This window comes from Apostichopus japonicus, chromosome 4 (assembly GCF_037975245.1).
Source record: "Apostichopus japonicus isolate 1M-3 chromosome 4, ASM3797524v1, whole genome shotgun sequence".
Taxonomy (NCBI): Eukaryota; Metazoa; Echinodermata; class Holothuroidea; order Aspidochirotida; family Stichopodidae; genus Apostichopus; species Apostichopus japonicus.
The window spans coordinates 14975872-14987942 of NC_092564.1; the positions used below are offsets into that span (position 1 = coordinate 14975872).

General features: G+C 38.8%; 1 protein-coding gene and 2 long non-coding RNA genes across 10 annotated transcripts in view; 2 read left to right on the forward strand and 1 right to left on the reverse strand.

The window, feature by feature from the left end:
* The window catches only part of LOC139966552 (uncharacterized), a 39930-nt gene extending 29735 nt beyond the window's left edge, over positions 1–10195 (reverse strand). Inside the window, exon 1 of the long non-coding RNA XR_011792700.1 lies at positions 7382–10195. This is a non-coding gene — a long non-coding RNA (uncharacterized lncRNA). The remainder of the gene's footprint in view (positions 1–7381) is intronic.
* Positions 1–12071, forward strand: part of LOC139966549 (ephrin type-A receptor 4a-like) — a 77994-nt gene that overhangs the window by 37569 nt on the left and 28354 nt on the right. For 3 of the 6 annotated variants that reach the window (XM_071969704.1, XM_071969703.1, XM_071969707.1), the window contains one exon: positions 37–1233. The exons of the other annotated variants lie outside the window; for them this stretch is intronic. In XM_071969704.1, the coding sequence (XP_071825805.1) occupies positions 37–123 (87 nt within the window). In that variant the 3' untranslated portion in view covers positions 124–1233. Of the gene's footprint in view, positions 1–36; positions 1234–12071 lie in introns of those variants that run through there. 6 annotated transcript variants of the gene reach the window in all.
* On the forward strand, positions 2334–6746 carry LOC139966551 (uncharacterized). 3 transcript variants are annotated; one of them, XR_011792697.1, is made up of 3 exons: positions 2334–3450; positions 4264–4478; positions 6410–6746. It is a non-coding gene; the product is annotated as an uncharacterized lncRNA (long non-coding RNA). The 3 variants fall into 3 exon arrangements; XR_011792698.1 differs by having other exon boundaries at positions 4267–4478; XR_011792699.1 differs by having other exon boundaries at positions 2334–2780.

Below are 12071 nucleotides of genomic sequence, written 5' to 3' on the forward strand. Positions count from 1 at the left end.
ATATAACATATTTTCCATCTGTTTTTTTTTCGACAGATTTTTGATAAGTTAATAGACAATAGCTTCTATGAGATACCGGTATCATCTTTGTATACACGGATGATTTCTCCAACTGACGACTAAGTGGGAAGGGAAAGAATGATAGAAGAAATACGCCTCAAGTTAGCAATTGATATATTACAAAAGCATTGCCTTTCGTTAAGCATTCCGGCACGTCTTGTATGCGAAGAATTCAGTGGACGCATATCGTAACTATGTAACACAGTATGTTAAACTATTACATCCATGTGTATACGAACAGGCAAAAAGCTCAACAACGGTGCCTTACGAACGTTATTCAAGATTCATCATTAATACTTATTATTTATATTCGATTTTCAAAGACGTCTCAAATAGGTTTGCAAAGTGGGAAAGGAAGTGGGCAGAGACGAAGCAATTGGCGGTTTGGCTGGTTCATTGATCCAGGGCCCCTAATGTCCAGGGGCCCAAGTATAGGCTTGATCCCAACCTTTTGTGCCAAAGGATATAACGACCGCATGTCAGTCATGTTTCTGCATGAAAACTTGAATGAGACCCAACATTGTCTATACGTTTTATTCTGTTGTATTTCATTAATAACTGATGTTTCTAGTTGACAAACCACTGTGGGTGTCAACTGCTTAGACATTCGGTCAGTGCAGTTAGTAAAGCACATATGTTCGCCAATCTCTCTGGGCGATGCCTTGCCCTAAAAGATTAAACCACTTATTTGATGCACGGAAGGACGTAATATCGGCGATAATCTGCAGCAAAAGCGCCCGAAATATTTCTTTTAGATCTCGATTTCCCCGAGTCCTTGTAAGTACTAATACCGGTGAAGTTTTCATCAATTTTGTGTTACATTTAATTATACAATGCTCTGATAGTTGACACATATAGACTTGCGGAAACTGCAATCTCACGCATCCTCTGTTGACGACAGGACATTTCTAATTTAGGCGGGAAGATATTTACTGAACAATATTAAAGACATAAACAAATAAATTAAATCTTCTGATTTTTAAAGCTTTGGATTAACTAAGTAACGTATTGAAATTGTGTTTATTATACCATTGTGTGGTAGCTACTTATCCTTTTTATCGGGATCTATTTAATACCGCAAATAACCTTCGAACTACAAATGTGGGAAGTGGGACATGGCTCCCTCTCTCGCTGAATTGACGCTCATGTTAACCATTTTACCGCACACACAACAGTCCACTACAAGGTGCGCACAGTGACCAGTAATTGCGTTGTATGGAAAGGAACGGATTCTGTCACAAAAGTAATTTAAGTTTAAGAAAACAGTATATCTATTATTGGCGACTATAACAAATGAAGGTGAAGATTGTTTTCATTTATCATGATATATGTCTGTTAGAATTTATATAAAATAGCTTGTCAGATGCTAAGGGCGCCCATGAGATGAGATATTGTCGAAACTTTTATATCAAAATGTCTACTTTTTGTAAATTCAGTGTCTTGGCTTTTTGTCAAAATTTGAAATCGCAAAATACGATGATCATGTATTTTTTTGCAAACAACCACTTTTGTCGTGTTCTCCACGACAAAACTGAAACTACTGTCAACTCTTATTAGAAATGGGAAAATACTTCATCTCTTTTGTTTTTAAATTACAAAGCAGGTGTCTCAGGTGATGGGCGACTAAATGCGCTAAGGAAACGCCTGATATACAATGATAAACTTTGATGCTGCTATTACACCCGACTATAGTTCTCCAGACAGCATCTCCTGCATCCAAATTGGATATGGATAAGTTGGTTTTGATATGTAAATAAATAATTAAATGTCACAGAATGTACGTTGAGACTTATATAGCAATTACAATTTCACTGGCAGCAAACTCGAGGAAGACACGAGGAACAGTAAAAAAAGAGGGGGGGGGGGGGGTATGGCGATGCTATGAAGAGAGGAGTTTAACCATAGTGAAATAGGGTAAATAATACAATATGGATGAACATACAGTTTTGTACAGTGTAGAAAGTATATATCAGTAACAATATTATTAAAGTGAGGTATTCTGGCCTGAAAAGTTCCCAAGATTTGAATACATATACTGTTTCGATGAGAAATGTTTCCTCATTCAATGTCTTGATATCTATAACCTAGGCATTTCATTGGTATTGTTATCTTTTTTAAATGTTAAGTTATAGTAACAAATGGTATTCGTCATAATTGGGGAATGATAATATAAAGCCACTCTTAATCATTTGAATGAGAAGATACCTTCAGAGAAAAATTCCAAAAGCGATCTTCAACTAATTGGTTTAAAGTGAAGAACACATTCCCTGCTTAGGATGCACTGAAAAAATAAACTAGTCAATATTGCCACGGACTAACGTTAAATTAGTCTGTAACGTTAGCCAATGCACACGGACTACCAAAAATCTTCGTTTCATCGCTGCTTCTTAGTCAGTTTACACTGACTAAGGAAAATATAATCGCAGCTTAGTTGGTGGCGACGGACTAAGGTATTTTAACCCATGGACTAAGACCGATACGGACACCCCAAGTTACGCCATAATCGTAGCTTGGTCGGTGTCGACGGACTAATGTATGACGGACCACTTCGATTCAATTCAATTTGGAAACCGAGAGGCAACGGCAGCTTGCTGGACTTGGCATAGTTTCATACGATCACTCTAAGCAACTTTCAACCGTAAATCACCCAAGAAGGTCTTTAGAAGAATGGAGGTATTAACTGCCATCGTCGGCCTACCTGTTATTTCTTTAACTTGAAGGTAAAATTAAAGTTAATTGTTAGGCCACTGGCACTAGTACTGTATTATGGTTAGTGTAACGCTACCGTTGTAACGCTACTGTTGTCACGCTGGCGTTTCGCAATACACAAGTGCAATGACAGTGAGTAGCCTATAGGCTTCTATTGGGTACTGCAGTGCATTCTCAACACTAAAGTGTGCATTCTAAACACCAATTAACAATGTGTTATGTGTGTATTGGGCTAGATTGAACAGTGGCACATAATCTTCTAATTTATTCCCAAACAAATGCTGGAACTATAAGTCTCAATAGTTTATTTGAAGTCTACACTCATTTGGTAAAATTTCCTGTAATTTCCCATGTGAATCTAAATGGGTAGGCTTTGTGATATTGAATAAGCAAGGCTAGACCTTCAAACGTACAGTCACAGTAGGCTGAACAAATTATGTTGGCTAGTCAACGGTATTATATACATACATGTTGCGAGCAGTCAGGATGCACGCTTCAGTTCTATTTAACCTTCTCATTTATCATTTTTTAGTATTTAATTTCCGGTCACACTCAGGAAACAATTGCGACATTCCTTCACGGTCGACTTGTTTACTGTATGAAGTATTAACCGTTTTTTCTCAGGAAAGCTTGATAGTCTGAAGTTATTATAACATGTGCTTTTAGTATACTGCCAAAAGAGTAAGTTGTTGTATTTGTATTGATATTTTATGTAGAAGTAACGGAAAATTTAGTATGTTTAGTTTGGTCTAATTGCACGTTTCTTTTCTTCTGTCCAATGTAGTGCAGGGTTCACTTGCGCGAATTCAAATTATTCTGTTTATGTATATGTATATGCATCGATTCGTAGATTATGATGTTTTTTTGACATTTATTTTCAATTTTTTAATTCAAGCATATCTGTTTAGTATCAAAGTTTAAAGGTTAAGATTAATTAGTTTTCTCTTTTTGATCCTAGATTGAATGAAACTCATTGACGTAAATAATTGATCAGATCATACAGTTTAACGCAGTTCCTAAAACTCTGGGTATTCTCTAGTCTTCGCCGGTCCATTATATACTTTAGTACTACTAGTAAGACTAAATCAAGACGACCGAAAGACAAACTTAGTGTAACAAAGTACTGATTCTCCTCTAGCCTAGGTCTAAACAGGCTTGTTATGTGAGCAAGCAAAATAACAACTAAAAACGATTATGCCTATAAATAAGTTGGCTCAGTGCATTTCTGTTTCTAAAATTTTATATTATTAAAGATCATAAAAACAAACAAAGATTTAGCCCATGTTTTATTATCTCTGTATTCTGGGCATTTGATTCTGGTTGCAATGGTGATGACACTCTCTTTCAAATTTTCAGCTTTATACAGTCTGCTTCAAACTTTGGGATTGTTTCTTGAGACTATAGTGGAAGCAAATCTCACATAACTTTGTGGTGACAACTTTTTTTTTTGTTCTTTTTCAAATGATGAATACTTTGCTGTTTTTTTTTTTCCAGCAGGAATTGAAAAGCCAAATATCTAAGTCAAGGGTGAGGTTTCCTGTGATGTACGACACCAGTGTGGAGGCAACAACAGAAGAGGAGAACTGTGTTATATATGGCTTAAAGACATGTTTTAAGATGATATATTGGTTCCCCTCGCAGAACAAAAGAGTTTATCCAAGAGTCCAAAAAGCAAAGGAACAAGTACCATAGAGAAAAAAGATGGAAGAGTGAGTTTAATTATTGTACCCAACTGTTTAATGATATTAAAGATACTTTTCATAACCTGTTTTAAAAAAAAAAACAGTCTAGTATATCATTTACGTGCAAGCTTCATAAGTTTGGTCAAATTTTCACTGATCTGTAGAGCGGGAGTCCAGAGGGTTTGGTTAGCTGGGAAGGTAACCAATTGCCTGGTACATCACAATGTTCACAATGCATTCCTGTATATGAAACCTGACGACTGGCAAACCGACTGTGGTGGATGTGGCTGGGAGAGCAATTTAAAGTCACCTACCCTGTAATAGCTAACCTAGATCAGCTTTCATGGTAACCACATCAAAGTAAGAACAATGTGTCATGTATGGCCCCAAGAGCAACAAATGGCCATCGCCAGTAATTATTGGTGGTGGGGTACCCCTGCCAGTGATCAACAATTGACCCCTCACGGCTGACCTAGGTCAGCTCATGAGGTAACCACTTGAAACCTACTGGAAAATGTTGGTTAGGACTTCAGATAAAAGGGATGGGCATTGCCAGTAATTTTTATTGGTGGGGTACCCCTGCCAGTAGACCCCCAATATGCCCATCCCCTCATTGACCTAGGTGAGCTCATGATTTGACCAGTTGAAACCTACAGGAAAATGATAGGTATCACTTGATATGTAAGGATGGGCATTTCCAGTATTTTATTTTGGTGGGCCACCACTGCCAGAGTTCGCCCATCCCTTACATATAGAATCCTGTCAATCATTTTCCAGTAGTTTTCAACTGGTTAAATCATGAGCTGACCTAGATCAATGAGGGGGGGGGGGGCATTTTGGGGGTCTACTGGCAGGGGTACCCCACCAATAAAAATTACTGGCAATGCCCATCCCTTACATATAGTGTCCTGCCAATCATTTTACAGTAGTTTTCAACTGGTTACCTCATGAGCTAATCTAGGTCAATGGGGGATGGGCATTTTGGGGGTCTACTGGCAGGGTTACCCCACCAATGTAAATGACTAGAAATGCTCATCCCTTACATATGAAGTGATACCTATCATTTCCAGTAATTTTTCAACTGGTTATCTCATGAGCTGACCTAGGTCAATGAGGGAATGGGCATTTTGGGGGTCTACTGGCAGGGGTACCCCCCCCCCCCAATATAAATTACTGGAAATGCCCATCCCTTACATATGAAGTGATACAATTTTCCAGTAGTTTTCAACTGGTTACATCATGAGCTCATCTAGGTCAATGGGAGATGGGCATTTTGGGGGTCTACTGGCAGGGGTACCCCACTAATAAAAATTACTGGCAATGCCCATCAGTTGTATCTGAAGTCCTAACCAACATTTTCCAGTAGGTTTCAAGTGGTTACCTCATGAGCTGACCTAGGTCAGCCTTGAGGGGTCAATTATAGATCACTGGCAGGGGTACCCCACCACCAATAATTACTGGCAATGGCCATTTGTTGCTCTTGGGGCCATACCTGACACATTGTACTTACTTTGATGTGTTACCATGAAAACTGATCTAGGTTAGCTATCAGGTGACTTTAAAATTTCTCTCCCAGCCACACTCACCACAGTCGGTTGCCAGTCGTCTGGTTTCATATACAGTACAGGAATGCACTGTGAACATTGTGATGTACAAGGCAATTGGTTACCTTCCCAGCTAACCAAACCCGCTGGGCTCCCGGTCTATTGGGCTCATTATTAACATGATTAACATAATAATTAAGCTTTGAAAAATAACTTGGTGTTATGCTGTTCAAAGCTAATAATTATTTGGTAAAGCTGTTATTCCTGGCTTATAATTTGAGGGACCTAGATTTAAATGTATACCTCCCAATATGTTATAAAATTTTAATGTAAATGTATGTTTATGATAATGTGAGTTATCATGTGCTATATCTGTATCTGCGCTTACACGTATATCATATTTTCTGTTCACAGGTCAATAATGGTGCAGATTTGGGCTTCCTGAAGACAAGTGGGAGGCCATTTGTAGTTAAGAGAAACACTCTTTGTTCGTGAAGACTTAACTGGTGTCGATTTGGGGTACCACTTTAAAACGAAAGTCATGAGGAACCCTTGCCCAAGATTCAACTTTGCATTATTGTGCAGTGCTATACTTTTGCGATTCATGTTTGATCCATGAACTTGTCTTAACTTTGTTGGAATAAAATCATATTTTCAGATTTTTGTTTACAGTGATTTCTTCTCTATCTGTTGAAAGTCAGCCTTTGCAGACATCAGAAGTTTTATCAGAAATAAATACTGCCAACGTACACATTATTTGTGTTTCTTCTGCTCTCTTTTCTTTCAGTGATGCTAGTCAGTGAAACTAGTCGGGTTTAATTCTTTCAGTGATTCTAGTCAGTGCAACTAGTCAGTCGATACCGACTAAGAAAGGTTAGTCGGGAGAGGCACCATCCTGACTAATGTAAAACCTGCTATAAACTAGTCGGTGGCTCATATAAATTAGTCGGTAAAGACCGACTAATGTCACCAATTAATGTAACTGACTAATATACATTTACCGACTAAGAAATTGTTGATCGACTAAGCTGACGGACTAAGATGACCTACTAAGAAATCCAACTGACTAAGGAATAAATTAGTCGGTATAGCAAGTGACTAAGGCTATGTTAGTCGGGAGAGGCACCAGATGGACTAACGTTATGTTAGTCGGTGAACCAATTTAAGTTTTCAGTGTGCATGTAGTGCAGCTTGTAGGCCCTCCTGCAATTAATACGGAGAATGGTTTGATATGGGAGAAATATTAAATATGTTTGAGGAATGTTTCTATTCCATAAATGAATTGCGTTCGGTATAACAAGAATCGTCCGGGTCAAATCTAAGCATTCTAGTTAAGTTTGCATGCATTCTATTGTACAGTGAGATATTGACAGTTGAAGTTGCCACCTTTCGTACCAAAGGTGAACTTATAGCAAACAGGTGTGACGTCATTGTTGCACACTGATCAATAATGTTTTGTTTTTGTTTCAAATTTATGTCGAATTTTATAATCCACAATTAGATGCATCCATAATGTGAATGTACTGCCGATTCACACATAGATTACAGTAACTACTGTAAATCTGAAAGTTTTTTACCATAGTAAATACTGGATTGTGCTGACAAATCTGATAAATCGGTAGCATGTGCTATTAAGTTTACAGTATTGGTGGCCAATGATGAATCTCGGAAAAGACATTCCGATCAGAATTGATCTTCTTCAAAGTTATACTACATTTGTGATGTATCATTATATTCTAATTATTAAGTTGAATGAATATTTGTAACGGCCAACCTTAATAATCACGTAGCCTACTTACAACACTCAAACTCACCTCTCGAAAGTCACTTTCCCCTCACAGCTCATACTCATGAAGAACAAGTGTTTGTGAGAAGCACTTGTGCTTGTTGTGGGATTATTTCTTTGTGTTAGTGTACTTTCTGTCAGTGGATTATAAAATTATGAGTTATAGTGAGGAAATACTCTCAAACATAATTTCATTTACCATGACTGACCGGTGCTGTGGCCGAGTGTATAAACGCGGTGGCATTTGATGCAATGAGGCTTAGCAATCGAAAGGTTCGGGGTTCGATTCCCGGCCGGGTCATAGTAAGGTGGGTTTTTCATCCAAGAGCAATCTACTCTTTCCCCATCTGAAATGACCTTCTAAATTGAAAGATTCCAAATTTGAGTTCAAATGTTGAATTGGAAGCCAACCGACGTGTAAGTTGTAATCAATAAGCCCTTGCTGGTTTGTCCCACATTTGTGGTCGCTTAAGCGTCGTAAAAATAAAAATAACTGCTGAACTGCTGATTTGAGAATGAGGCAGTTAATGTTTACTGCTTCTTCAATGATATCACATGTTGTTATTACGGTATTTACTCTCCGTATTTGTGCAATCTAGGCTTAACCTGTCACAATGGCATGAAGAAGCCCTTTTGGAACATCTATACCAAATGGTTCGCTGTTTCGTATTATACCATAATTTGAAACCGGATTAATAAATGATAATATAAATATTTGCTCAAACACGTTAAAATTTGTTACGTGTTATTTTATACAATGAGTGCAGATATGAACGAAAGAAGCTGATTAAAAGTAAACCAGATAAAAAGTAACCCGGACATTAATTACGGACGTTCCTAATTGTTTCAAACATACTATAAGAGCAAGCTCAAATGATTTCAATTACCATTGAAAGTAATACACGGAAGTACATGGGTCATATTGCAGTGTATGTTAACGTACTTTACTTGGTAAACTGACACGATGTTTGTTTACTTTTTTCTTTCTGAACGATGTTATAAAATGTAATTAGAATCAAACGAAACTGAAAGATTTTCGACATTCAGGTAGCGATTTGGGTGATCATTCTGATATAGCCATAGTAACATCAGGTGCGTTTGTGTACGTGATACTTCCTGTATGCATTGTAATCCAAGAAATTTAAACTATAATCTCAACTTTATTAAAATCACATATTATTGATTGTAAATTGCACAGATATTGTCCAAAACGTCGACATGTAACCAAGCATATCCTACCGTGTATACTTTACTATACAGAAGATCCGAGTCTATAGCCAGTCTGAGTCCAATTAAACATGGCCGGAACCGAGACTATACACCGAGTCCAAGTACACATGACACTAAGAATTATATTCATTATCTTTTCCTCACCTTCCCCCACTAACCCTTCCTCCCCACACCGTAACCATAAATATGGTCCTATAACGTGCTCGGTAATATTATATAAGTATTAGGGCCAGGGTCAGACATTCACCTCTTCCAGCTATGCTAACCATAGGTATTGCGGTATATAATAATAATAATAATAATACATAATTTTTATATAGCGCCAAACAACCTATGAAATAATTCTCGTAGCGCTTAACAAAATAATAACAATTATAACATATATGCTTTGGTGAAGAGATACGTTTTGAGTGCTGATTTGAAACTGTTCACAGTATTGCACATTTTTATATGTTCTGGAAGTGAGTTCCACAGGCACGGTGCACTGGATGCAAACGTTTTCAAGCCGTAAGTCTGTGTTTTTACTCTAGGGATGAGTAACATCAGTGATGAAATAGAGCGAAGTGAGGGTGTGGATGATGGTCGGAGCTGAAACAAGTTGGTGAGGTAGCTTGGTCCTAGATTGTGCATATATTTGAACACCATCAGAAGTAGTTTGTAGTTGATTGGTTCACGTATCGGGAGCCAGTGGAGTTCGATCATGGTAGGGGTAATGTGATCATACTTCCGAGTTCTAGTAACGAGACGTGCGGCGGTGTTTTGTACGCGTTGTAGCCTGTCAATTTTACAGCCTGGTAATCCATACAGAATACTATTGCAGTAGTAGAGCTTCGACGTAACGAATGCATGGAAAAGCTTTATACATGAATCTCTGTCGAGGTACTTTCTGATTTGACCAATGTACCGGATACTAGACAGGGCGCTTCGGCAAACGAATATGTTGAATATGTCGATCCATTGTCATGTGATTATCAAAAATGACACCAAGATTGCGGAGATGACCAGTTTAGTTGATACTGGTGTCACCGACGGAGACGAGGGGAATGGTGTGTGTTGGCCTAAACCGAGACGATATATGTATCACTTCTGTCTTACTATCATTGAGTTTTAATTTGTTTGCTAACATCCAACTTCTTATATCTGACAAACAGTATTCCAGACGTTGTAATTCTGAGGTGTGACGGTCACCAAAGCTTATAAGTAGCTGGCTGTCGTCGGCATAGCACATGTAAGTAAGTTGGTGTCGGCGCATAATATCACCAAGGGGCCCCATGTGTAAACTAAACAATGTCGGACCCAATACAGATCCCTGTGGTACGCCCACTCTAATGCATGTGTAGCAGAGAGGTCATTGCCTAATTGGACAGCTTGTCATCGAGCCAGTAGGTGTGATTCTATCCACTGCAGGACTTTTCCATTGAGACCGTAACGGAATTGCAAGCGATATACTAATATGACATGGTCAACCGTATCAAAAGCCGCACTTAGGTCCAGCATTATAAGGACGACATGGCGGCACTGGCGGATCCAGGACCTATGTTTGGGAGGGGCCAAAGTGGCATTAGAGTGATATGGGGGGTCTAAGGGGGAGGGGTGCGGGGTGCCCCCCTCCCCTTTGGAAAATTTCCTATTGCTGAATGCCCTCAGATGCAATTTGGTGCGACAAAAGTGTACAATGGTGATGTTAATTTACTTCTAAAAGAAAATGTTTCCCAGGTGTAATTTTCTAAAATATTTATAAAACAAAGTTGGGATCATCTTTCTCAAGAATTTTTATTTCTCATAGGTTATAGATTTCTCACAACCAGCCTGTAACTGTAAAATGGTGTTAAACTGTAAATCCTCATGCTCATACATTTACATAGCTTCCAACTCTTGAGAAAGCAAATGCTGGTCCATGCCACGAATCGCCGTCCTGGGGGAGGGGTATAAGGGGAGGTGGTGTCCCCCTCCCCTTTTGATTTTTTTTGGAATCATGGTGATGTCTACATGTAAAATGGTGGCACTTAGAAAGGCTTTTGTGACCCAAAATTTTCTGAGAAATATGCCTTTTTTTGTGTGTAACATCAATAAATTGAATAGTAGGTGATAATTCATTCTTTCCCGTGGCATGAAAATGTTCGCTGCTCGCCCCAATGAAAAGAAATATAGGCTAATTTGAGGTTCAAACGATGCTGTAAAGGAGGTTTTACTCTATTATGCTAAATGCTAAAGAAATGATGGTTGCTAAGTCAAAATTTGATGCAAATTTTTTATGTATACTTGACAATTACAATGCGTTTTTTTTTCGGACGCTTTTGCGGGTCAGCGGGTTTGGGTGTTAGAATGCGGGTCTAATTCCCGCGAATTGCGGGTCAGTTGGGAGCTCTGCATTTAATTTTAAATCAGAAAACGAAAAGTTTTAGACTAGTCCAGGCGCGGCGGAACGGAAAAATTATTGAGGGGGGGTGGGGGCTAATGTGTGGATACTATCTAAGCGGAGCGCCACCATCGGTTGGCGCGGAGCGTACAATAAAATTTAAGGTTTTTTCAAACCCCCAGATGGCCGGAAACGGCACTTCCTGAGTGTTTTATGCTGCGAATACCTAGCCCTAAAATATGGGTCTCAAGCCTGCAATTTCTCAGATTGCAAGAGAAAGTCTGTAAAAACATTGTAATTTGTATATTCGATGGTGTTTTAAGAGAGTAGGTATTACTCGTAGTGTACTTGCAAAGACGTTTTTGAGTGTAGTAAGGGCAGTGGCGGAGCTAGGGGTATTGGTCGGGGGGGGGGGGCGCTTTCGACACTATCTAAGCGGAGCGCCACCACAGGTTGGCGCGGATCGTACAGCAAATTTTTGAGTAAAGGTACTCTATAGATTGCAGGAAATGACCCATTCCGGGCCTTGCTAATTTACAGATAAACGGAGAATAAATAGGTGTCATTGCCATTTTGTCGGAAAATTACACCAACAGAATATGACAAATGTCAATAGGTAGATGAGAGCGCAATAAAACAGTCAATAATCGCGAATAAGTAAAAAGTAGTGAAAAGCCGAAAAGGTCGCCAGCAGTCCCTTT